The following is a 27590-nucleotide window of genomic DNA, read 5'->3' as shown; positions in this document are numbered from 1 at the left end:
GATATAGATGAACTTTACACTTCGTAAGTTGTAATATTTGTAGATTTTCGCGTTTATGTAATGTAACATGGGCCGCTAGCTGTTATACGTTTAGTTCGAATTCGGTAATTACGTAGATAAAATAATTTTCGAAGGACGACGCTTATAGTTAAGTCGTCGACTATTTTCCTCCGCTGTCGGTATAATTTACGGGTTAATTTTCGTGTTGGTATAGGGTCCATGATGCCTTTTATGTTGGTCTCGAGTTGGAATCCGGTCAAGAGGCCCGTTCGAAGGTCTTTCATTGACAGTAGGCTTAACGAGCGGCGCGCTTTGCGGAGGCCCGGGGATGTACGCGCTTGGGGGAATTCCCTTCGCACTTCAAAACTACGTCCTTTATAAAAGTTTAGACTGGAAATTATTCTTAAAATCCCATTTTATTAATTCAATATTAAGATAACCGGTAATTTTATATATATCTTTTTAATATTCGTAAAATATATAATATATATTTTACGAATATTAAAATGATAAAGGTATCTTATAAACATCCTATTGGCACGATGCGTCATAATATCTTTCAGAGATTTTGTGGAAAATTACAGCACAAATTAAATTTTTCCGACGTGAAAGGTAACCTATTTTCCTATTTTTTCTAGGCCCCGAAGAAACGTAAATGCTTCATCCGAATGTTTACCACCCTTTTTTCTATTTCTACGTCAGCCACCCCGGTCCACCTGTCCGTATTCCGACTTACGGGCCCAGATTGTCACCCCCCCCCCCCACTCAGCTTGTAAAACGGGCTCATACGTCTTTTGACCTTCTCCTCGCGACCCCTCTATTGATAGCCACGGTCATTCCCCACCCCGGGGTTTGAACGGATAATGGTCAGCCTCGTAGTCGGTGTGTAGTAGATGAGAAAAAACGTTCTCTCTAACGTTGAGAATAATAGCTTAACTTGGTAGCGCGTAGGGCAATCGAGTTAGAGCAAAACACGTTCCCCGCTGGACAATTTTGGATTCGTCACGGTATGTCCCGGAGCTTAGTTTTGCTCCACATTTTGCCTCCACCTGTAAGGCGCGGGCCGAAAGTTTGATTTTGAGGAAATACAGCGAAAGTATTTCGAATTCGTTTGGCGGATTAACCTTCAAGTTGTTGTTCTAGCAGTGTCTTGAGAAGAGTCATTATCGGCGGAGGTTCGGATATGATTCCGCTGAATATTCTACTCGTGTCGTTGGTCTGCGTGCGGGCTATAGATAAAGAATTCGACCGCCCCGTCCTGTCGCTGACGGGTACGGCGCGGGTCGACGTCAATTCGCCGACGGTCTTCAAGGAAGGGACGTTTTTGTGCGACAAGGCCACTGACCAGTGCTTGTGTTCGGAACAATCGTGCCAGGTCATTATTCGCGGCGTTCGAGTCGAGAATATCACGGTGGTCACGATGAAATATTCCACGGTAGATCGCGTCCCAGCCTACTCGTTTCGAGGCATGAAGAATCTAGAGACATTGGAAATTATGCAAGGAAGTTTAGTCACCATCGCGCCGAACGCGTTCGCGGCTTTACCCGAGTTGAAGTATCTCAACCTGGCGGTCAACATGATTTCGTCGTTGCATCCTTTGTCTTTTAACGGACTTCGCAAATTGGAACGTCTGATTCTGATGAAGAACGAAGTGAAACAGGTGGGTTTGATCTTGAGGGCCACTCTTCCAAGTACGCTACCTTCGCTGACTCAGTTGCACATTGCCGGTAACTCCTTCGTCAAATTGGAGGAAACTAGTTTTAATTCTATGGCGAACAGCTCGATTAGTGTTTTGGAAATATTCATGTGCGATTTGGAGTTCATTCACCCTCGGGCCTTAATACCTTTCGATAAACTGGAGGAGCTGTACTTGGGCGGAAATGATAAGATGAGGGAGGACAACCTGGCCGCCGTTTTCGAAGCTTTAATCCCTTTCCCTCTGAAAGTGGTGGACATATCCGCCATGAGTTTCTCCCACGTGCCCTTCACGCTTTTGGAAGCTTTGGGTCAAACGAATGTCTCCACCCTGCTGATGACCAGAACGTCGACCCCCATCGTGGCTAACGATAACTTTCCTTACATGCCCCGTTTGAATACGTTATTCTTAACGGGCAATCGCGTGCATTCCGTGGAACGCAGCGCCTTCCAGAAACTGCCTAATCTGAAGCGCTTGTACGTGCAACAGAATATTATGACCGTTTACCCCGTTGGATTAAGTCTACATTCTCTGGAAGAGCTTAATTTAAGCGGATACCCGCAAGTCCCCATCAGATTCGAACTGAATAGGTCTTTCTTGGAAATGCGCTCCCTTCGGGTATTGAATCTCTCTTTCAAAATGCTGCTCCGTCTACGATCCGATACGTTCGAAGGCTTAACGAGCCTCGACACTTTGGAAATTAGGAAATGCGGCGTGACTTCCTTGGACGAGGGCGTTTTCCGGCCCCTCAAATCTCTGCGATCTTTGGACATCAGCGAAAACCAGCTGGTGCACTTTCAGACTCCTCAATCGCCGGCTTTTAACCTTTTCGACGGTTTGAAGAACCTGCGCCGTTTTGTCTTCCAGATGGCGCAAGCGGCTGACGTCGACCCGCGCGTGTGGCTGGGAATTCAAAACGTCGAAACTCTCGACTTGTCTCGAAATTCTTTCACGCGTCCGGGATCCATTCTTCCGTACTTAAAATCGATCCGTCGCCTCTACATGCACGGCAACAACGTCGAAACGTGGAACGCCACGATTTTAAAAGACGTTAATGACGAGACGTTGGAGTCGTTGGATTTGTCCAAAAACTTCTTGCGAGTCGTGGCTCCGGCTATGATCGAAGACTTTAAGCGCTTGCGCTTTTTGAATTTGACGCGTAACCCCTTCCGTTGCGATTGCCAACAGCTACAGTTCCTAAACTGGTTGAACGCGACCAACGTCACCGTCTTCCGATACGACTATCCCTACGGCACTGGGCGCCTCGAAAGCTACTCTTGCCACGAACCCACGGACTACACCACGTTCACTTTAAAAACGGCCGCTCGAAACTTAACCGCCGCGTGCAAGAACGTGGGCTTTAAGAGAATGGACGGACAAAGAGAACATTTCACCGCCTTCCTACTGACCGTGTCCTTGCTCTTGTTGCTCCTGCTGTTAGCCATCGTTTCCTTCTACGCCTTCCGAAAACAAATCATCACCAAAATGGTCCTCAAAGCGGGTACCTCCTTGACATTGTCGTCTTCGGAAAAATCGTTTTTGTTCGACGCGTTCGTCTCTTACAGTAATTACGATGCCGAGTGGGTCTTCAGCGTCTTCCTTCCGGCGCTCGAAAGTTCGACCAGCCACGTTAAACTTTGCGTCTACGATCGCGATTTCGTGGCTGGAAAAGCCATTACCGACTGCATCGTTGATAGCATCAAGAAAAGTCGCAAGACCATCCTTATCGTGTCCAAGCATTTTCTTCTTAGCTCGTGGTGTAGGTTTGAGACCAATTTAGCCCGTAGCGTCCTCCTCGAGGAGAATCGCGACGGGCTGGTCGTGGTCAAACTGGGGGAAGTGGTCTTGTCCAAAGTGGACAGCAACCTCCGTTTTCTTTTGCAATCGCGCTTGTACCTAACTTGGAGTAATGATCCCACGCGGATTCACCAGTTTTGGAGGAAACTGGACAAAGCTCTCGAAAAACCGCCCGACAAAAAGCCCGGGAAGTCTATTTTGTCCTCTTTTATGTGATCAACGTTTTGTTTTACTGGATTTGATAGAAACGGTAAGAACCGTGGAATTTCATGTTAAAGACTAAATTTTTAATGCCCTTAACATATCGTACTACCACTTTCGTTACATTTTTATGAATTAAATATATTACGTTATTATTGTCGAACCAAATATGTTGGTTTTCTTATTGGAATATTTTACATTTAAAAATAGGTCTCAAATATTATTGTTCAATTATGTATTTGCATTTTTGTTGTACGTGGAAAAAATTAACCAAATACTCATAAAAACAGGCAGAATGTTTTATAAATTTGCAAAAATAATATTTTTACAATTTAAAAAAAGCATTAAAACAACATACCACAGTATTAAATAAACATTTGTTTTAATTAAAAATTATACAAATCCAAAAACCAGTCATCTCTCTTTTCATACTCTCAAAACAAAACTTCCAACTCGAGTTACTTTATTTTTAAATAGATTTTTATGTACAGTTTTTTATCTACGGATTATTAGACGGGTTAAGCAAGCCCTCGAAGTTTTCGTGGGAGGGCCTAATCAGTCTTATAATCCGTCTTGGTCGATTGGTTTTATAACAAATGCGTTACTAGTTCTTTTTCGTCGTAATAAGAGGCTCCGTTTTCGGCCGGATGAAGATGCTGGTTTGAGGAAGTGGGAGCGCACCGCAATTCGTGGTAATCAGGGTTCTGGAAATAAATACACTCTTAAATGAATATACAAAAACTGAGATTAAATAGTTCTTTTTATAAAGTAACGTGGCCTTCTTGTTTTAATGTGGCTCTTAAGTCATAATACCTTCCACAAGTCTACGAATATTCAGTGGCGTAGCTAGCATGGGTCACACCCGGGGCGGATATCATGGTGTGCTACTTACTAGTCTCTAGTTTGTGTAAGTTTTTATTTTTTCACGGTCGGGTGTCACCCCCATATCACGCCCAAATGGGTGGTACCATGGGCAGACCGCAACCCCCCCCCCCAGCTACGCCATTGAATATACTAATAAAGCTGTATCTTGTGACGTAAGAACAACATTTTTTTTATTTTTAAATTTTAATTCATTTTATTTTGTAAAAACAACTATTGAATATGTTTGGCAACTATCAGGTCGATATTTTGGTTTTGGAATTTTTAGATAGTTCCTGGTTCCTTCATGGAATTTTGGGTGTTTTTGGTGTTTTTCTTATATAATTTTGGATGATTTTGGCTTTTTATGGAATTTTATGTGGTCGATGAGTATTTTTTAACATCTCGGCGTTTAATTTTGGAATTTTTGGTGATTTGGTTTTTGGAATTTTGGAGTTTGGTCTCGGGTATTTCGGATGGTTTTGGATTTATTATGGAATTTTGGATCGTTTTGGCGTTTATTGTTTTTTGATTTTGGGCTAATTATTACCGTTTTGTAGTGCCGTAAATACACTAATATTTGCACTGATTCCCACTGGTTAGAATCTAATTATAATAATTAGATTTAAAAGCATTTAGATAAAAATTACACGAGTTATCTCTATGCAGATCTATTGGAAAAAGTTTTCCGAGAATCCGAGTATAATATTACCTAAATAAATAAATATGTTTTTAAAATATTTGAAAATCGAGACAAATTCGCGGGCGAATTGTTTTTGACAACCAATTCAACTGTGAATTTCCTCCCCCCCCAACTTTCCCCCCACGTGAGGAAAGTTTGAAGCAGCTGGGATCGAGACTCGGCGAGTTTTGGGAAAGTCGATTTTAGTCGATTAGTTAAATCGATTGAACAAGCCGGTACCGAAATTTAAAAGCTCCCTTAAATAAGTTAAAATTTCCAGAGGCAACGACCATGGATCGAGTGTGACTGTTAAAACGATTTGGCTTGTAATTTTTAAAACGCTTTATTTAGAAGTTCGCGAGCGGTGTTCGGGGCTCAAAAATCGATTATTTGGCGCCTTCGGAACCCCATTAATATCATGTTAAACGGAGGCTTACCATTTCGAGTTTCACCATTTTTGAAGTATGGTTTAGCCACTGCTAAAATTAATTGTTTCAAATTCATTTTATTCATAGTGTCTGTTTTATAGTTCCAATCTGAAACGTTTTTAATGCGGTTTAAAGGGCCGCAGAATCATTCGAAAAATTCGACCCGAATTTCAAGCGACCACTTGTCATGAAAGCTTATCCGTCCAAACAAATTTTGGAGGCTAACCTTCATCCCTTAAAAGACCTATTTTCAAGAGTCAACAGATTTGCCGGCAACTCTGTTGATGAGCACAGTTTTTGAATGGAGTTCATAAATTATCTTGCTTTTTCTTTCGGTCACACGCTCGAAGAAAAGTTGCTAATATTTCGCAACTTAAATTACTCAATAATTATTTTATTGCGTAAAATTTTTAAGAAAATGAACTGGAAATTTTTAAGAAAATAAACTGGAAATTTTTAAGAAAATAAACTGGAAATTTTTAAGAAAATGAACTGGAAATTTTTAAGAAATTTAACTGGAAATTCTTAAGAAAATTAACTGAACATTCTTAAAATAACTGCACTTCTAGTTACAAAATACGTCAATTTGTGCATTAATAAAGGTTAATAAGACCATAAGTCGATAAATAATATAAGTATGGCACAGAACGAATTCGGTTAATGATAGTCTGTCATGGAGTGATTGCGAAATAGGAAGTTTCCGAACAGGAAACTCGTTCCTTTTTACCCTTTCCGTTGGCAAAATAGTTGGTTAGTTTGATAGCGTACACGCGTTTAAGTTTGAAATTTGCCAAAATTATCTTATGAAATGGAGCCAGTGTTTATAATAGTAATTTTTACCTTCCGATTCATCATTATTTTCCAAAAGTAAGCGTTCTTTACCCTTTTGAAAGCATTTCAATTTTCAATAGGCTTTGGCTGGTCCGTCGAAGACGAAATGGCGGCCGGCGGCGATTTACCAGTCCGTCGGTACGTAATGGTTTACGTGGTCATTGGCGAAACAGTCTACGACGACAGACTATCATTAAAAAATGTGCATTGGTTGAATTGGAAGTGTCATACTTATTTTTATTATCCACTTATGGTAAGACTGATTTCCATTTAGTTTGTTCAAAAGGGACGGGTAAGAAAAATATTAATTCAAATATTTGGACTTTAGCCTCGGATATAAAACCGTCCGTTTTTCAAAACATTTTCAATCAGAGTGTTTGTGTACTCGACGCGTTGTGCAAGGTTTTTCTCCATGGAACCAAGTTGCTCAAGCTATAATCGCTACTGAAATCCCATGCTCTTGTTACTTATTGGTAAATGTTATTGATTTATTAACAAATATTAACAATAGTACAAAATAAAATATAAACAGACGAACTTAAGGCAGGGAGTACAAACAATCGTCGAGTGAGGCGCCCGGAGGGAAAGTGTTTAACACTGAGGCCGCATTGCCTCTCTGCACCGCGATGGCGATCCGTCGCAAAAGGAAAGTCACCGACCGACGCTCACCCGTGACCTCCTTGACCCGACGGCCTATCGAATGGATCAAGGCCAGACCATCCCGCCCGAAAGAGCCCAGAGTTTCGACCGCGACAGCAGGGAAGAGAAACTAATTTTCCAAACCCGCGTATTTTGAGTTCTTACGTAATTCGGCCTGGGTTGCCGCCCAGAGGGGGGCTGAAGAGGAAGATGCCAAGTAGGACGGGGGTCACGGGGCTAGAGGTCCGTGTACCTAAAGTCCCAGACTTGGGGTATGTTTAGTACCAGTCAACGGAAAAAACCCGATAGATTTATATTTTCCACCGATGAGCTTTTTCGTCATAATGACGTCGTAAGTTGCTGAACCAGTGGCGTAAATAGCGCCCCGAGAACTAGGGGCCCCCAAACGTTCATGATTAAAATCGGTGCTGTTTAAAAGGGCCCCGAGTTGTTTTTCGCGGGGGGGGGGGGCGGAGTTCCTAGTTACGCCACTGCGCTGAACGCTTTTATTCAGTCATCGGTGTTTTTTAAAACTGCGTAGCTTTTATAGAATTTTTACGTCAGTCATCGGAGTCACCGGCCCTTGAAGCCGATGCTTCGGTGAGTAACCGATGACCGCCGTGACGTCAAAACCAGGAAACGCGACAAAGCGTACAGTAGGAAACCGATGTCAGCGATTAGTAATCAGTGAGTCCGATGAGCGCTGCTGAACGTAAACCAGGGATTTCCCACCAGACCAGGGGACCAAGGTCAAGCCGTCGGGTCGTTTCCCGTCGTCCCGCGACAGACCGGGGGGGTTCTAGAATGGCCGGAACCCAGGCAGAAATAAGGGCGCGTTTAAGCAGGTCATTGACGGCGCCGTGGCGTGAGCGTGACAGCCGACCAGAGCTTCGTTATTGGTTAGGTTGCTCCCAATTTGAGTTAAAATTAAACAACCCCCAAACTACAAAAATATTAGATTTTGAATATGTTGTTTAGATTAAATGTTATTCTTTTCTATCTTTTCCCGTTGTTTGCTTATAGCAGAACTCTATGGCAGCACTTTAATGGTCTTGTTTCATTTTGAATAAAGCAGGGTACACGACGACGACCAAAGTACTAGACTCGTTTTAGGCTTACTATTTCGTCTTTGAAATTGCAGCTCTAGCACAGTCAAAATACGGTACTATGGTATATTTCATCGACTTGTTTGACTACCTCAAAGCCAATCTAGGCACCAATTTCAGCAATTTTATTCTTAATTTTTATATGGTAATATAATATACTTTAAAGTCCACTGTACAACTTACAGTTACTGGTAGCTTTATTGTTTTTATATTGTGTAATTTAGTATGAATTTCCACCAATAGATGGCGGACTAAAGACCCGTTTAAGTTGGTTTGAAAACCAGTTTTGACCAATAAGGGTACTAGTTTTAAGCTATAGTCTATAGGAGTCGTTTTTCATATGGACTAATTAGCCCCTCATAGCACTTGAATAAAGCTCTAAAATCAGGTATTTCAAAAAAATTACATTCTAGTAAATATAATTTAAGATTTTAAAATAGTATTACGCAAATGACCAAAAAATCAATAAATTTTAAACTATGAGAATTATTTTTAATATTTGTTTTTAAAATTGGAGGTTAAAATACGCTTTTGAAAAACCGAAAAAGCAAATTCCTTTAAAATAATAACAGGAAATGTAAATCAGAATAGTGAGAAACAATAGAATTTTCTTCCTTTTTATGGCGTTTAAATCCCTTGTGAGTGAAAATATTTACATAGCAAAGCTGTTCTAGACATTATATCTTTTAATAGTTTCATTTTTGAAAGGTTATGGAAGCGAAATGTCCCTGCAGTGGTACCCCCAAATTACTCGTCCAAAAATTTCAAAAATTACATTTTGCACTATAATTTTCCAAAACCATCAGAAATAAAAATTTGATCAGCGGTTTTTTCAGAGATCGTGGCAGTTATAGAGATGCGAAACTCCGCCGAAAACCTGACAAAAAAATGCAAGCATCAGCGCCGCCCTTCGGCCGGAAGGAAGCGCCCGTTTCAAGCCGAGAGACGCAAAAATTGTAAACAACGGTAACAATCCTAGGATCTCTGCGGTTACTCCCCACGTACAGGCGTCGCTGCGATCGGTAAAAATTTGAAAAAAACTGGTTTGCTTAGGGTATAGGGAGTTTCGCATCTCTATAACTGCCAGGATCTCTGGTTTTTTACTGAACGGGTTTTTTGACGTAGCGTTGCCCGTCCGTTGAGCAATGAAGTCATCGTTTTTAGCAGGTTTTTCTGTTGCTCAACGGTCACGTGACGTCGCAGCATGGTGTAAATTTACAACAAGCATAAAAAGCATCACGTTAGCAACGGTCTCAACGAAAATAATTTTTAGTTACTTCGTTGAGAGTTACTGAACACAGCCCAGGAAGGAAAGATAAGGAGAGCCGACTCCGGACTTTTTTGCCTGGTAGCCCTGCTGACTGCAGCGCCTCTAGCCATCGTACGATAACAAATATGGTGGCGCCCATGTTTTTCTCGTGAAATAGGTAGAGGCTAATACCGCGTGATGACTGAAGCCTGCCGAAGACCAAAATAAATCAAATCGTCGTTTCTACGGTGGTTCGAGCTGTCGCTTTTAAAATTGTTGTAATGCTTTTATAGTGCTGAGGCTCAAGGAGCAAGACATTTCGGGCCCCGGGACAATTATATCTTCGCGGTCCCTTCTAACTAAATTTTAAAAATGGGCCCTAAAAAAGCGCTTTTACGCCGGGACCCTCATCTACACGGCCCTGTTGAGACTTTATTCAAAGAGAGTAAGAACTTTAATGTGTACACATTTCTGCCACCAGGTTTGAACAGAAGATAGGGATTATTTGGCGCTAGCTACGTTAAGAACAAGTCGTAGCGCGTGTTATCAGAAGATTTTTCGATTTAGTTCATACTCACTTTAACCTTGGATAAATAATAAAATAATAGTAGTTCCTACCTGGATATATATCACTTGGAAAAAATCTGACCTGCAAATGGATTTTGCGACAGCAGCGCCGCTTTGGCGAAGTTAGTGGAGAATTTTCTAAACTCCCGTAACAAGCAGCTTTCTACAAGGCAGAACCCGTAACAAACACTTAGCAAATGCACGCGGAACGATAGAGTGATATATCCTTGTATTATAATACCTTCCGTGTTTTAACCCAAGATTTATTTCCTACTGAACATTGCTGTCAGAACTGTGACCACAGCTTTGGCAGTATAATATAAAACGGGTTGTAAGTTCAATTGCGGTAGAGTTTTCTTTGACTTCGATGAGGGTTTTATGGAAATACTTAGTATTTTAGACTCACATCTAGCGGCGTTTGCTGTCTGGGGTGAGACGAAGATGACTGGTGCAGGTCCAGCATACTGGGTACTCCCTTCAAAGTGGCGTACTCATTGCGGCTATTAGTGTGAAAACCGTCCAGATTACTTTCGCCGCCCATAATACTGTTTGCTGTACTCCTCCTCAGCGTGGCGTATACGGCGCTGGCGTTGTCATCCGGGATATTGACCATTGACTTGTTGTCCACGCCATCTGGGGCCACGCTCATGCTCAACTCCTGGACAAGGAATTCATTAGGCTATTTTCTATAGCGTACCATTAAAAAAATTCTTTTAATTACCTGTTCTTCGTAAAGTTTGACTTTCCTGAGAGATGGATTAAAATAATAGACTTAATAATAATCTCAGATAACAGTTTTAGTCGATACTACACCGCAAAATATCATTGCTACCTCCAAATGAAAGTCGGCCATTTTCTTATGTATTTAAAAACAAAATAACCAGAATCTGGCAACGCTGCTTTCTGTTATGGCCATTGAGTTTGGAATAGTACTTCTAGAGCCAATTTTTATCTGCTGTGGCTTGGGTATTAGGAACACTTTCTTGCAATCATTATCGACGATTACATCCATAGAGATAGAAAAGAAATAGAGGCACTATTGTATCTGGCGAAGTTGACCGCGAGTGCCGACCCCTTTTCGCCCATGTAGGAAGCCATGAGATGGTCAGATTAGGTGGCGCCATCGACGCGCGGTGAAATGAAATACATTATTCCTTTTGGAAAATCAGCTGTCATTTGATGTAAACAAAAAAAGGATAGATGGCGTTGCAAATTCTGCCCATCTCCGCTTTCTTACATGCGTGAGGGGGGGGGGATGAATTTTGCCGGTCAAAAACCGGGGTGCCTTAACGCGGTAATCTTCCCTCTATTTCTTTTCTATCTCTATGATTACATCTATCATTAGTCGGTGACAGGGATGGACATAAGGATAGGGTTTTTAGTAGCCTCCTATCTTAATTTATTTTAGTAGTCGCTGACTAGTGGGGTGTATAAAAACACGAAGGTCAGCCGGTACGTAGGTATAGGTGATTTTTGGGACAGCCAACATTTTTCTTATCACTTGAGTTACATGACTTTGGCCGATCACATTTTTTTCACGTTTAAAATATTTATAATATCATCAAATGACGCATTAATTTGAGATAGAGATTCTGAATCTGAGGTGCAGTGGACACTCTGGACTCTTGATTTTCTACAAGCTCTACAAGAATGTTGTGATTTTTTTTTAAAATAAAATTGGATTAATGAATGATGAATTTATGATACGCCATATTCTCTATTATTTATGAATATTTAAGTAAATTTTTCACTAGTCCAATTGACTAGTGAGCACCCAGATTACGATTAATTTTAGTAGTCAGAGCATTTATTTTAGTAGTCAAATGCCGTGACTAGTGCCTTATGTCCAGCCCTGGTCGGTGGTGTCACTTATCTTTGCTTATACTCTGTTCACGATAGCTTAAATTATTCTCACCGCTGGCTTGCGGTAGATGACCCGACCGAATAATGATAACTGTTTCCGTTCCTACGTGATTTCAAGAAAGTGCCCCAAGCCATTAAATAAAAATTTGCCTCTAGAAGTACTATATTCCCAACTCGGTGATTAATGCCACGGCCAACTTGGATCTCTCGCGCTACAGCGGCCATCTCATTCGTTGACGTTTCTGTGTTAACCTATAAGCAAAAGATGTGTATGACATGAGCGCCCCTAGCGGATTATTATTTTTAGAATAGTTTTTACATTGAAGTCAATATAACAACCGAGCGTGGTGCTGAACTCCTACATGTTATAGTACAGTTTATAGGGGCAGTGGCGTAGCTGAGAACTCAGAGGCCCCCCCGCAAAAATCTCTATGAGACCCCCTTTTTAATTTTTTTTATGGTTAGCGGGGCCCCTCCCCGAACCTCGAGGCCCCTCCTGAAGCTCGAGGCCCCCCCCCCGCACCACGGGCCCTGCGGACCATCAGCTACGCCACTGTATAGGGGGAAAATCCTTGCTCGCGGAATTTCGACGAATGTGTTGGCCGCTGTAGCGCGTGATCAAAGTTGGCTGTGTTAATGCTAATAAACTTTAGTCTGGCAACACTGTTTCTCGACACCGAAGATGGCGGACGTTTGCGAATCGGAAGATGCAAGTCGGTGTCTTTTTGACCATTATTTTGAAAATAGTTAATGTACTTACTGTTCAGTCCATAACGGATTTTCGCTACGTTAAAAAAAATCAAGTCAATAAATTTTTGAAAATAGTTCTAGTAGGATATAAATAACTCGTATTTACATTGTATTCTTTGGTTTGACTTCAGGCTTGGGACCACCGGCTGTTTAAACAACATAAAATTCCATTTTTATTATGCGCGGTGAAGCCAAAAACAAAACCGAATAACTCGATAAAAAACTAAAAGGTAGAATCATAAGTTTATAATTATATTTTACAGAAGTGTGTCAGTTCCCTATCATCCACGTGTTTATGGTTTACTCAGAGCCTATTTTTAATGACCCCCCTTTTTTTGGTGGACATAAGGCTTAGGCCTAATAGAGTGCCAGCAGCTTGAAACCCTGCGACGTCACCAATGTTAAACGTCTATTGAGAAAAAACGCGAGTTTTCATGACAACCATTACGGAAGCTACGGCTGCGACGTCACTAACTTTTAAAAACGCATCAACTGCTAGCACTCTATTACTAAGCCCGCTCTTTGCCTGGTGTCATAGCGGTCCGCCAATACAAATTAAATATTATTCAGGAATAAGGACAGATATGCTGTACCTTTCCATGTACTAAAATTGTCTTATCCTCAACGTAACCTTGTCTTGCCAGTTCGTATTCGTCCATCTTAAAATTCCTTAAAGTTCTACCCAAAATTGTTAAATAGGTTTTTACATAAAATAAAACATAAAAAACAAGTATAAAATGTTTTTCAGCACGTCACGAGCTTAAGCTTTTTAGTGCTTAATTGGCACGCGCGTGGACTTCAAATTCCAAAATCTTTATCGACTCGAGCGCGCGCTCTTTCTCTTCAATAACAAAACTAGTGACGTAGAAAAAACATTAACACGTGACCTCCTATACTTTATAGAAACACCTATTTTTAAAAATGTGGTGCAAGTAGTCGAGGGTTACGTAGAAAAGAGGTGAGCTATCCTGGATAGCAGCTTCCAGTCTTAGGAATTTGCTCTAAAATTGCTTATGCTTTGACGTGTGACGTCAATTCTACGTCACTCAGCACATCAGTGATTATCTCGACTAACTGACACACTATGTAATATAACTATACGCTTATGACATAACGTACCGTATATTTTTTGTAGTTTGACGAAATACCTAAAATAAAAGTTTCATTTGTAACTCATCATTTCTTAAAACGTTATTCAGGTTCACCGAAAATATGGGAACGAACCTAAAGCTGCTATATTTGCGGGTTTTTAGGAAATGGGCGTAGTTATATGGTAGTGCACAGAGAGGCTAGCACCATCTATCTGCCAAATTTTGCATTATAATTTTATTATAATTAGACCGCATTGTCTATATAATTCATTAAGTTAGATAAGTTATAGAGCTAACAATCAGAAATTGATTGAGATTGTCAAAGTTGAGCATGAAGCGGGTTAATTGATCTAATGAAATAAAGGTATGTGTGTATAGGCTTCGTGCGTAGTTTACATTTTGGTCACAAGTATCGCCGCCTACCGATCGAGTTTTAAATTGAATATATGAAAGCTGTCTGCTCATTTAAAATTACGTTTTTGCGAGTGACAGTACCTTTACATTGTGAGGTATAGCAGACTTATTTACCCGCTTTTATTCCCTAACATGGCGGCGTATTTTCACGTTCTAAATGAATTTTAAGATCCACCAATAGTTCTTTTTATAAAATAACCTTGGCCATCTTGTTGAAATGTTGCCTCCCCGCTTCAGCTGTGGATCCGTTTTCTCTCCCACTAAAGAGTTTATGAACTCATTCTTAGGCATTGGCTGAACTATCCCAGGGCAACATTTCAACAAGTTGGACAAGCGTAAAGACATTTTATAAAATCAACTATTGCGCGGTACTACTTTATCTCCAAATTACGGCAATACTTTAGTGTAATTGGGAAATAACACTCCGAGGGAAGGTAGTACAATAGATTTTTCTTTAAATGGCCCCATGGTGGATTCTTACAAAAAATTTACATGATTTTCCCACTGTCCACTGATTGATTGAGCTAGAGTTACTTGTTCTCACATTTTCAGTAAACCTTAATTGCTTCTTCGTATTTACCAGGATTTGAGGCAGAAACAGCAGACAACCATCGTGAGAATACCCACTCCGAGTACCACAAGTAACGTGATTAAAACAGCCAGTGAAGGGTCAAATTTGTTCTGCACCATCGTCGCGTAAGCGGGCTACCAAGGGTAAAAAATTGTTAAACGGACATTGGTTAAGGGGGAAGACTACAGTGGCCATTGTCTACTTTCGCGCTATATCAAGCTGAACTCTTTTAATTTTGTATTTTAACTTATAAAATTAATATTTATGTGTAGCACAGCCTCTTGTTTAGTGATTAAAATACTTTTGACAATTTTAAATTTTAAAGTAATTAAGTTATTACGTTTTAATTCGGACCCCCGGAGCTAAACAAGTTGGGCAAGCGCCCAAACTACCCTTTAGTTAGAACCTTATATCTCGTTAACTATTAATATTAGAATTATCAAAATTATTTTAAGCACTAGAGAAAGGTTCAGCTTAATAAGAAAAATATAATTCAATTGTGTAATTATTAAAACAGAAACGTTCAGCTTGAACGAAAAAGAGGCTTTTACGGTATTCTTCCCCTTTAAGCTCCATTTTCAATATGATTCAGTTACCACAATATTGTGTATCTGTAACATATCGTCTTTCATTTTGAGCAATTCGGCGTTGACGTCCACGTTATCCAGGACTCTGTTTAGCGGCAACATTCGTTCGTCACTTCCGGCCACGTATACGTACAAGTCGGTCCTTATAGAAGAACAAACCGGAGTTTACCACTTTTCATTATCTTGTTATAGTACCGAGATTGTACTAGGAGACTACCCGCGGTGGTTATCACAGATTTTGTTGAAACTCGGAGGTTAGGTAGACCTTATGGTAGTACGAAAATTGCCAAAGGGAAAAGTTGCAATGGGCTTTAGTTTTCCCATGGCAACCGAAAATGTTTTTGATCTCTCAAAACAAAAAAAATCCATTTAAAAAAGCATGGGGTCTTCTCGGTATAACAGGGTGCTAAAAAAATTAAAAAATTAAATTTTCAAAACTTACCTTAAAGATGAATTTGACCTATTTTGGGTAAAATTGATAAATGATTTTGGCTAAAATTGATCAATTTTGATTAAATTTTAACAAAATTTGGGTAACCGAGAGAATCCCATGCTTTTTAAATGGAGAGGTCAAGAACATTTTCGGTTGCCATAGGAAAACCAAAGCCAATTGCAACTTTTCCCTTTGGCAATTTTCATACTACCATAAGTTCTACCTAACCCTCGAGTTTCAACAAAATCGGTGATAACCACCTCGGGTAGTCTCGAGGGTAGTCTCCTTGTAAGTTTCAACTTACCATTTCCTTTGTAACTTATTTCCATGACCCACGTGATATCGCACGGTGTCCATAATAACAGTTCCACCCATGGCGTCTTTCAACATTCTAAAATTTAAGAGCTTTAATCGATGATTTTGTCCAACCACGAACGTATTTAATTTACTGAAAACGTACGAGTCTAACTTCCAAATACTCTAGCATGATCTACTACCAAAAGTTACATAATACCTAAAAGTGTTTTACTCCTTTAGAAATGTTTACTGAGACTACAAAGTGAATGTTAAGAGGGGGTCGAGAAGGGGTGGAAATTTAGTACAGTCAAAGGTAGGTCCAAGTGGGGTATGGACCCGGAACCCCCCCTTATCTACGCCACTGGATCTCGCACACCTTTGGGTCTTATGTCGCTTTTTCTGCTACCTGAACTACTCTATCCTAATTATATAAGGTCATTTAGTACCGGTCGTTGGAATGTTTTTTTTTTATCTTTCCGGAAAACGTATAGTTCGATTTAACCCCGAATTGCTTTCGTGAAACATAAATAAAAGCTGAATTTAATGAATTTAATTAAACAAATAGAAAAATATTTCTTAGATTGTTAATTATTGGGCCAAAGTTTCTTTAAAATAATTATCCGACAGATGAAGCTTCAATTTGATTTGCGATTTTCAGTTCGTTCTATTGAGTTGGGAATATTAATCTAGAGATCCAATCAAATCTGCTCCCCGCGAAACAAGTTTTTGAAAATTTCGAATGTGCTGTCTCCTCTAATATGACGAGAAAACGTTATCATATGACCCGTGGCGCCATCCATTATGTTTTGAAAAATAATCTTTTTGCCGGAATACGCGTCTTATTTGAACGAACCATTGAGAGATAGACGGCGCCACGGGTAGAATGATAAAGTTTTCTCGTCATTTGCGAGCAGACGGCAGTATTCTTATTTGTTAAAATCTAGTTTCGCGAAATACTGAAATCCGACGTTTTGATTGGACCTCTAGATTAATATTCCCAACTCAATGGTTCGTTCTTGTAACCTAAATACGTTCCATTAAGTACTTACTTTTGCAATTCCTTCTTTTTCTTGTGGACTTCTTCTGGCGGATGGGTAATTACTACCTTAACTAATTGATCCGGATGGTAGATCCAAACCTAGACGCGCGGTCAATACAAATGTTTACTGATAGGTCAGTATATTTTGGGTGGGTAGGAATTAACTTACTTTGATGATGGCTTTGACAGATCTGTGAGGGGCTCCGACTTCGGTGGCCGTGACTGCGATGTGGAAACGCGTCTGATCGTATTGGGACATGAATTCGGTGGTGGTGATGAGCCCAGTTTGGGTGATGTGGAAAGGCGACGGCACTGGACGGACGCTACCCGGAATGCCCACTCGGAACAGATTAACGTACTCTATCGCGTAGGTTAAAGTCCCGTTGTCTCCCTCGTCGGCGTCTTCGGCAATGACGTGTTCCACCGTGTCACCCGGTTGGCCGGTATATCTCAAGCCTAACAGTAACGGTATCCGTACACCCATCCAAACTTTTAAAGATTGTAGATCAAACTTACCCACGTGGAATTCTCCTTCTTTGAAAGTAGGTTCATTATCGTTCGTGTCCGATATGCGGATTTTCACCAAAGCCATCGTCAGGTCTTCCGACTTGTATGTTCGCACCATGGAATAGCTGTTTCGCGAACTGAACGGCTATGGACAAATTTTATTCATTTTCTCCATCAGTATATAATTTATCGCTTAGAGAGAAATATCCATCGAACTTGAAACATGTGCCTGCGTAGGCTAGGGAAAATATGGGGGTTGGATAATTAATCGAATACTTCGCGGGCCACCTAAATTAAAAGCGTTTAAAGTTGCTAGCTGACTTGAGTTTAAACGCACTCTCGCCAGCTGAATTTTCTCACATAGGTAGCTTTTAGTTCTTTTATGAAAAAGAGATGGCGATGGAGTCTATCGCGACGCGTGCTACGAGCTATTCCAATCTCACTTCAATCTTTATTGCGAAATTCGAACCTTAGAGTAAAAGTATATGTGGGAAGGAATGAACTATATGCCCCAAAGAGTTAGAAATCAGTCACTCCAGGGGGCTGAAAATCCTCTCTCCGCTACCTTTGGCTGTGCAGCGTAATTAGAAGAAACCTCCGCTACTCTCATTGCCGCTACTATCTAATAGAAAAAATTGAATGAAAATAAGAAGTCCCGAACTCGACGCTAACACCAATTTTGAGCTTGCGAGAGTGCGTTTAAGGTAGTGCCTTGGATATTAACCAAGCTGATTTAGATCTTATTTACTTTGAGCCTGTGGAGGTACATTTATATATTTGTTTATGTTTGGATTTATACTTCTCTCGTAACAGTTAGATTATAAACGTATGGTATTACCAGAAGTAAATGAACCGAAGTTATTGAAATAGCGCTCAGAATCGGAGGGCGTTTTCCTTATGAAAATGATGAGAAAATCGAGTCAAATAAAAGCTATTTTCCATCCCCGTCTTTTGACGCGATAAATTGCACTTGGGAATTGTGGGTACGTATAAAAAATGGTTTCATAAAAACAAAAAGGGTTTTTTTTCGGCCTAGGAGCGCGCAAAATTTCAAATTCGAGGTAAAAATGTAACTTCATAAGGAAAACGCCTCCAACATGGGGAGTATAGCTGTCTGATAACTTCGGTTCATTTACTTCTGGTATTACGTGAAGTACTTACTTGGTACTCCATATAGTCTGGGTTACTCGTGGCTTTCACGACAAATTCGTATTCTTTTCTGGCTTCCCTGTCGAAACTGGTGTTCGTGTACACATCGCCGTACTTTTTGTCGATCTGAAATGCTCCCTCGGCCACGCTTTCTGTATTGATAAAGATATGACGCGAATGAAGCGAGTGAACCTTTCATATCATCGACTCAAATGGAAAAATGTTTGTCATCGTGCTTATTAAAAGTAAACAAATTTTTATGAAATTTTGAACGTAATGTAATCCATATTTTAAAATTATATCCTATGGTCTGAGATACGCGAGGCTAAAATTCATTACATGTATATTTATTGGAACCTATGATCGCGTGAAAAACCAATTAAAGGGGAACGGTCAAACTTTAACCAGTTAGATAGCCCTATAGCCCATTAAAATCTAAAATTTATGGCCAAAACCGCATCAAAAAATATTGAGTGGTTAATTTTTAATAAAATAAAGAAATTTCGGGAAATTGAAAAGCGCGCGTCCGCCGCGACACCTGGTAAGAAGTCGGTGAGACAGAAAAACAACGTAAAAGCGCGCGCTGCCGAAGACGCAAAAGAAATTGTTTAGCACGCGCGGCGCGTTCCAGTTACGAGAGACCTAAGCCTAAATTGCGCGATTTTAAAAGTTAGGATAGTTCGCAAATCGCTCATACGGGGTTAGGGGCGCTGGCGGCAGCGCGTAAGATGGCGGCGAAAATTCAAACCCAAACACCTGGCGTTATTTTGCGTTACGACCTTTTTAATCTTTTGATACGGAAATAAGGCCATATTTGGAAAAGCTTGGCCGTGCCCCTTTAAGTAAATAGGTTTCTTTATGACGTGATATATTCCCTTTTATATCGGGTCCTCACAGATAACTTAATAATTAATACGCTTTGAGTCGAGCTTTTGAATTTCATACCCGTGATGTAGTAATAGACGACGGAATTGTCTCCCTGGTCAGCGTCGATGGCATTGACGCGTCCAATTAACTGGTTGGGAGGCAAGTTTTCTCGCACGGTGAAGACGTACGGGTCGGATAGCTGGCTTCTTTTGAATTGCGGAATATTGTCGTCCACGTCTGAATAATTTTAATATTAACCACCGATTTTGACGAATAACGATAGTTGAGGTAGTTACCTTTTAAGGCAATGGTTAAGGAACTCAGGGTCTCGTAGAAAATGGGTTTCCCGTTGTCCCGGGCCACCAAGATCAGCTGCTCGTTAAAGAGACTTATTACAATATATCCAATCGTCCACGAATTCCCGATGGAGAGTTTAAGGACGGGGGACATTGGTAATCGATAATTCCAATAACCTCCGATAACTCGGCCGCGAGATCGATACGCGTACTTACCTTATAAAATGGCGTCTTTTCTCGGTCAAGGACCACTTTCGTCCTCAATTCCCCAGTCTCGGTATTTAACTGAAATTCTTCGGTCTCGTTGACGTTTTTATCCGCCACTTTCATGTAGTAAGAGACGCGTCCGTTCTCTCCCCTGTCGTTGTCGATGGCTTGCGCCGTCATGATCAAGTAATTGTGGATGTGTTGATTCTGTCCAAAGAGGGTCGCAATATTTATTAATACGTAATTGCTATATTAAATTGAGACGTCTTACTTCCGGTATCTCGATGGTGGCGTTGACGGAAGCGGGGAAGATAAATCGAGGTTTTTCCTGATTAATCTCCAATACTTTGATTTTGACATTGGCCTCGTCGAAGTTGTGTCCGTCCCCCGCGCGGTCTTCCGCTCTCACTCTCAGCGTGAAGTCCTTCAGATGTTCGCCGATGGCTTTGATTGGGAAAATAGTTCCGCTCTCCGAATCGATGCGGAAAGTATCTATACAAAGTCCACCCGTCACCGACAAAAAAGAAGTAGCGAGTTTATCAATATCCTCGTCGAATGAAACCAATAAAAAGGAATCGATGAAGCTACATTTTCGGGGTCAAGAGCGTTTACCTTCTTTGTTTCCCGAGACGATGCTGTACTTGATTTCGGCGTTTAAGCCTTCGTCCGCGTCTTCGGCCACCACCCGCTGCACCGTCGAAGGCGGGTTCAGAGACACGTTAGCCACGATCGACGCCATGTACTCGCGTTGACTGAAGATCGGAGGATTGTCGTTCTCGTCAATCAAGTCGATGTAAACCTGTTCAGGCTCGGATAATTAATCTACTTTGCCTAAAAAAAAATAAATACTTCTATATGGGTTAACGGATAAACGTACTGGTACGGAACGTGATCTACGAGTAGAGACGTCAGAGCCTTGATCGGTCGCGACTACTTGAATGGTTATTCTAGGACTCGCTTCTCTGTCAAGTACTATGGCCGGAGCCACTCTAATGGAACCCTGCAAACGCAATCCCGCGATTAGTTTACCTAATTATATTTAAGTACATTCAATGGTACTAACATCTTGGTAAATGATGAAATCGGAGCCTCTTTCGCCGATGACCCTGAATTGAAGCCTGCCAAAATCACCAGCGTCCGCGTCTGACGCGCTGATGGTCGTTACGATTGTTCCTTCCAAGGAATTCTCCCTCACTGTCGCCTTGTACGATTCCTGACCGAAACAATCGGCGTTTAATTTCGTCTTCATTCGCCGTGAAAAAGTTTCAAATACCTCTGAGAAGATTGGATCATTGTCGTTCGTATTGATGACGTTGCAAGTCATCAGCGCCACCGCGGATAGTCTGGGAATGCCCGTGTCGTAAGCGACGATGTTCATTCTGATGGTTTGTACGGATTCGTAGTCGATTCTCCCTTGGACGGTGATGACACCCGTATTTTTATCGATGGCGAAGTAGGCGTTCTCCGGCATGATTTCGTAGCCCGCGATATTGCTATCCTCGTCGGTGGCTACCACGCTGCTCACGATGGTGCCGATTGACTGCTCTTCCATGACGTTCAGATCGATGTTGGGGTTTTCCCGGCTCCAGGGAGAAGTGAATTTCGGCGCGTGGTCGTTACGGTCCACGATAGTCACCACAATCGTTCCTGGAAAGGGGAAAATATTTTTTACTAATCCTAATCCATCAAACTGGGACGCGATACGAGCCGAGAAAGCCAACTTACCAGTTCCCGTTTGACGCGGCGTGGCGCTAGTGTCGGTTACGGTTACGGTTAAGCGTACAACCGCCGCCGTGTCGCGGCTTACTTCGCTCGAAACCCGAACTTCTCCAGTAGCCGGCACCACGTCGAAGAAACGCTAAGAATCCAATTTCACGTCAAACTGAGAGTCAATTTAATTGTGGTCAAAGCCTACCCTAAAAGATTGTTCGCTGTCCGGAACAGCTCTGCCATCTTTATCCAGCGCCGTTATTGGCTCGATGACGTAATAGCGTAGTAAATCGGGCGAAGCTACGTCCGGATCCTTCGCCACTAACTTGTAGAACGTGTAACCGACAACGGCACCTGTTGGTTAACAATTTCATGAAAAAACCTTATCTAGTTCCTCATTCTTAAGGAAACTCTATCCTGACCTTCGGAAACTTCGGTCCGTTGAGTTGTTGGAGTGAAATACGGTGCTTTATCGTTATTATTGATTAGCTACGGTACGTAAATTAACGCGTAAGAGCTTTGCTTTTTTGTCAGGAAATATATAATAGCAGAATTTACCTGCACTGTTACGGTTGTAGTTCCTGTATGGCTAGGTACTCCCGCATCTACCGCAACTACCTGCGAATGTACGACATTTTGGATTTTTGTCAATTACGCGTGTGGATATGACAGATTTACCTCAATAACATATTCTTGTCTTTTATCAAAGTCGAGTTTGGCAGCGGGTGCGACCGTAATCTCTCCACTGCTGGAGTTGAGGTAAAAATCGTCGAATCCTCCTTTATTGATGCGGTATGTTAATTGCGCGTTTACCCCGGTGTCCGCGTCTGTCGCGGACACTTGCTCGACAAATGTTCCTTGAGAATGAATAAACGACCTATTTTTAGATCCAAGGCTTAAAGAAAATGTTTATGCAAATTATACCGGGTGGGGCCGATTCCGGGATGGTAGCTAGATAAGACTCTTTCAGAAACGTTGGACTGTTGTTGTTGGAATCCTACAACGACTTTGGTTCAATAAATTCCGTTTACGGATTAAACTACGGAAGTCACTTACCCTAACGGTTATCTTGACCGTGGTGGTCGCTAGACCCTGTCCACTGTCTCTGGCCTGTACTGTTAACACGATTCTACAAGAGATTGTCGTTTAGACCAATATAGTGTGTTTTTGAGGTTTTAATTGTACTAACGTATCAGTAGGAAGACTGGAGACGTCAATGTTATCGTTTGCGTTGGCTAAACTGATTTCTCCCGTTAAAGAATTTATGGTGAAGAAGTTAAGGTTGTTTCCCGCGATGATACTGTACTGAGGGACCGAAGTGACGTCCAAGTCTTTGGCCTAATATTGATTAAAAGTTTGAATGATAACAGCAAATATTAACCTTAAGGGGGAAGACTACTGTGGCCATTGTCTACTTTCGTGCTATTTCAAGATGAACTCTTTTAATATTGTATTTTAACTTATAAAATTAATAATTATGTGTAGAACAGCCTCTTGTTTAGTGATTAAAATAATTTTGACAATTTTAAATTTAAAAGTAATTAAGTTATTACGTTTTAATTCGGACTCCCGGAGCTAAACAAGTTAGGACCTTATATCTCGTTAACTATTAATATTATAACCATCAAAATTTTTTTAACCACTAGAGGAAGGTTCAGCCTAATACGGAAAATATAATTCAATTGTATAATGGCTAAAACAGAAACGTTCAGCGTGAACGAAAAAGAGGCTTTTACTGTATTCTTCCCCCTTAAGACTATAAATATGTTTCATCGAGGAATTTTTTAACTGAAAACCATTTCTAGAATGACCAGATATTTTTTATGGACTTTAGATCTAATTAGTGCTCGTTGTCTCGTATTTTTATCGACAAAGGTGCATATCATTTTGGGTACGACGCCATCTCTACGTTACTCCACATGTAGTTAGCAGTAATTCGAGTAACTAATTATCGAAAATATAGAAGAGGAATAACAACTATAGTTAGTACTTTAGACCTATTAACTTCCGTAAATGTTATGACTTAAGCCACATATATTGAAATATATATTAACCGGAAGCGCTAATGGCGACATCCTAACCGCAAAACCCCGAGCTACATTTTTAACCCTCTACAAAACTGGCGTTGCTATTCCTTTTCTATATTTTCTTTGAACTGACACCTTTACCGAACTTAAAAATACACTTTTGATAAAATGTTGATGGCATACCTTAACATAAAGCGGAGGTTCGAATTGAGTGGAGCCCTCGTTTATGACGGCTTGATAGAGTGTTTGTTGGAAGTAGGGAGGGTTGTCGTCCGCGTCCTTGAGGCCGATGGTGATCGGAACCACGGTGGTGTGTCCAGTTCCGTTTTCGTCGACAGCTTGGTACGACAGTAGGTAAACGGGGTGAGCTTCGTAGTCCAAACAATTTCCCGACCCTGGCGTCTCGCACGGCGCCACCGATATGACGCCGGTGGACTTGCTAACTGTGAACCGATCAGCGCCATTTCCAAATAACGAGTACACGATTCCATTTACTCCGTGAACACCCGAGTCTCGATCTTGAGCCTACATTGAATTGTTTGTATATCATAATGTTAATGAATTCTTTTTTGTCCTAGTTTGAAATCAGAGTTAATCGTACCGTTATGGCGGAAACTACCGTACCAGGTGGAGCTGTTTCTGATATGGTAGCCCGGTAATTTTCTTGCTCAAATTCTGGTGGGTTGTCGTTGACGTCAACTGTCGTTATTGATACTGTGGATTTTAACTCGGGATTAATTCATTTTATGGGAACATTGGTTTTCACAACGGCTTAAATGCTACGAGCGTTGACGGTAAAACTATCCGTTAAGCCCCTTTTTCAAGCTAGCTAGTGGTTGGTATTAAACCTCAAAATATGCTTCCGCGACTCGCTATACGTGAAAATAATACCTAACACTAGTTCAAATTCAGCGGAATCTGAAAATAATCTGTTTGAAATAAGCATTTTTACCATCTACTAGCGAACGTGAAAAGGGGTCTTTAGGCCTAATGCAATTTTTTGCGTCAACGGCCTATTGAAATCGAGCGTTTATTGTCTTTACCTGTGGCAGTGCTAGAAAGCTTTTGAGTCGAAAATGTTTCTCTAGCTACGATCTAGAACATTGAAAACGTTAGAAGATAAACCATATTCAAGCAAACGGTTCCACTACATACCAAAAGAATGAACTTCCTTTGATTGGGGTTCTCGTAGTCCAATGGTCCGTGCGCTATCCGGACGCTAACTGAGGTTGAGCCCGTAGCTAAGGAAGGTTCTATACTGAATATCCCTGAGGGGTCCTTCACTTCCAAATTAAACACGGAGTTGGTGCCCTAAAATTTTTAAATTATTCATAACGTTGAATTTATTTTTAAAAATTTGGATAAATACAATATCTAAATCCTGGACGAACATATCCAATCCCGGAAGTGGAGTGCCGTTGGGAAGGTTTTCGTTTACTTTCACCGAATAACTGGTAAGATTGAAAGTCGGAGCTTCATCATTGACGTCCTAAATGAAGATGTACAATTATTTACTACGGAGATAACTTTATAGCTTTCTCAGAACAACCCCACAACGGTGAGCGTTTACTCTGTTAGGCCTAATTCAACTTTATTTTGCGTCAATGCTATCCTTCATGGTTTTTCTACCCTTGTGGAGAACAGCCCTTAGTGAGGTTTTTAGCTCTTACCTTGATGGTTACGGTGACGGATGAAGTTGAGGACGTTTCCTCGCTATAATCTGGTTCTCCGTTCAGGACAATTTCAGAGACACGTACGCGCAGAGTTACAATTCCATTCGTGTCCAAAAAGGCTTCTCTGTTGAGAGGTCTTCCCGTTTGGATCTCACCGGATTCCGAATCCATCGTGAAGTATTCACCGGGATCTACGTTGAATTAAGAAGTCATGTATACGCTGTTTATTTACCAAGAAATGTACTTGAAGTCGTTACTTGTTAAGAGTTCGTAGTACAGTTTTCTAGGTTTGGCCTTGTCACCATCGACGGCTTTCACGATCATTACCCGGCTTCCCTTTATCAAAAAGCATCTCTTGGTTAATCTTATTTTCCAGCTAAAAAAACCACTTTAACTATCTTACAATCGGACTATCCTCGCTGACCACAGCTACCAAGGAACTTATGAACGTTGGTGGCTGGTTCTGTACGTCACCGATTACGATAGACAAAGTAGTGGAACTTGTATGTTCCCCATCCTAAAACGACAGACTCTTAGATTAACTAATATTTTTTAAGGGTTTATTTTGGAGACACTTACCTCGGCTTGCAAATGCAACTGATAAATTGAATTCTTCATGTAATCTAATGGCTTAACCAGAACTACAGCGGCTAAGGTGTTAGTTGGGGACACCTTCAACGGGGTGACTTTAAATAAGTCGCAGGCATCCGGAAACTGTAAATATCATGTTTTAAAATCCAGACTTCGTCTATGGTTCGAATGTGTAACATACGTCAGCGTTGAAGACGCATTTGACGTTCAAAATTGACCCTACGACATCTACATCCGTCACGTTAATTTTGTCGAAGATAGTCGTTTCAATGGCTGTGTCCTCGCTAACTTCGACTTCGTAAGGTACTTGATGGAAACGAGGCGCGTTGTCGTTTTCATCCAAGACGATGACGGTGACGGGGACCCGAATGACGTTGTTGTTGTTTCCCCCACCGACCTCGTCTTCCAAAGTCACCGCGAACGACAAGGACTCGTTCACCTGGACGCCAAATGTCTCCTTTATAATTGGCGCCAACCAAAACCAACTGTTTCCTTACCTCCCGGTCGATGTCCCGCGCAACGGTCACGATACCCGTGTGTTTATCAACGGCCAGTTTCTCAGTCCCCTCCAAACCATACTTGACAGGTGCACCCTCAGGGTCGCGGCCCAGTAATTGAAAGACGGAAGACCCTGAGAATAGTTGAAACGGTTTCGTTACAATGGCGCTCTAATTAATTGGTTAGGAACACGAACGCTTACCAACTGGCGTATTTTCGGAAACGACCGCTAGGTCGATAGAGTTAATTAAAATTGGCGGAGAGTTGGCCAAAATACCTATACAATAAAGACGTTTTCAACATTCACTTAAAGCGTTATTTGATAAAAGAGAGTACTAGTATACCTTTGAAGTGTAGGTAGGCTATGCATAGCAATAAATATTTGGCCATTTTCTGGGCTAAATTATGGCGGAATCTCTGAAAAGGTGTAAACGTCATTTATCCCTTTACCCTTGGTGGAAACGAGTTTATCCATAGACTCGAACAACCCGCATAAACGGGTCCGTTTATATTCATTTATAAATTCCAAATGGAAAACTTTACTTACTTGGTGGTTATAGTTGGTGATTAATAATTATATTTCATCAATTCATATCGAAATATGTTATATTAAATCCGAAGAAATAGAAATAATTCTAAGCCTAAATGTCGGAAAAAACTAGGCAGGAACTTCCGTAGGAGGCCCTCTTATTGCCAAGCTGGCTAAGACGAAAAAAATGCGCCTTACCCGCCGAGTGCAGCAAACAGGTAAGGAAGCAGACCCGATTGTAGTCACCGGGTAGCGTAGCCGGTGGTAGTTAAATGGGTACAGTCGGCTTGATTAAATTGTACGGAGAAACGTCGGATGGTTACGGCTGAACACCCAAATTACCGGTTTTCGGTTGTCGGGGGCGCGAACGGGTCGCTAGAGTCGACGTCACAGAGCTGGTCCGTGGTCCGCGCCTTCGGGTAATGGTTGGATGT

At 41.2% G+C, this 27590-nt stretch overlaps 3 protein-coding genes across 3 annotated transcripts in view; 2 read left to right on the top strand and 1 right to left on the bottom strand.

Moving 5' to 3' along the window:
• Window position 1: 1 nt before the first annotated feature.
• On the top strand, window positions 2-4042 carry LOC149928506 (toll-like receptor 2 type-2). The gene is made up of 2 exons (XM_090159591.1): window positions 2-23; window positions 1144-4042. The coding sequence occupies exon 2, from the start codon at window positions 1184-1186 to the stop codon at window positions 3707-3709; it is 2526 nt and encodes an 841-aa protein (XP_090015717.1). The 5' UTR covers window positions 2-23; window positions 1144-1183; the 3' UTR covers window positions 3710-4042.
• On the bottom strand, window positions 3977-27065 carry LOC149928505 (cadherin-87A-like). Its single transcript, XM_090157887.1, has 42 exons — window positions 26972-27065; window positions 26830-26904; window positions 26627-26760; window positions 26311-26568; window positions 26118-26252; window positions 25942-26055; window positions 25796-25874; window positions 25536-25729; window positions 25235-25354; window positions 25021-25176; window positions 24909-24960; window positions 24467-24579; window positions 24049-24390; window positions 23028-23176; window positions 22895-22967; window positions 22763-22835; window positions 22517-22695; window positions 22397-22456; window positions 22261-22327; window positions 22044-22192; window positions 21854-21986; window positions 21402-21775; window positions 21192-21341; window positions 21006-21128; window positions 20741-20927; window positions 20400-20620; window positions 20138-20335; window positions 19922-19997; window positions 19704-19862; window positions 18771-18910; window positions 17619-17754; window positions 17272-17558; window positions 17113-17201; window positions 16071-16157; window positions 15343-15475; window positions 14756-14880; window positions 13790-13818; window positions 12777-12816; window positions 12681-12704; window positions 10779-10803; window positions 10464-10715; window positions 3977-4398 (listed from the first exon to the last, which is right to left on the bottom strand). The coding sequence occupies exons 1-42, from the start codon at window positions 27063-27065 to the stop codon at window positions 4282-4284; spliced, it is 5721 nt and encodes a 1906-aa protein (XP_090014013.1). The 3' UTR covers window positions 3977-4281.
• Window positions 4712-27590, top strand: part of LOC149928504 (calpain-11-like) — a 74621-nt gene continuing 51742 nt past the window's right edge. The window contains exon 1 of the mRNA XM_090159594.1: window positions 4712-4726. The gene's annotated coding sequence lies outside the window, so the exon portion shown is untranslated. The remainder of the gene's footprint in view (window positions 4727-27590) is intronic.

Source organism: Leiobunum rupestre, chromosome 9, assembly GCF_980474605.1.
Source record: "Leiobunum rupestre chromosome 9, qqLeiRupe1.1.hap1, whole genome shotgun sequence".
Taxonomy (NCBI): Eukaryota; Metazoa; Arthropoda; class Arachnida; order Opiliones; family Sclerosomatidae; genus Leiobunum; species Leiobunum rupestre.
Note: the sequence above shows the minus strand (reverse complement) of the source record. Positions and strands in the feature narration are given on the sequence as shown.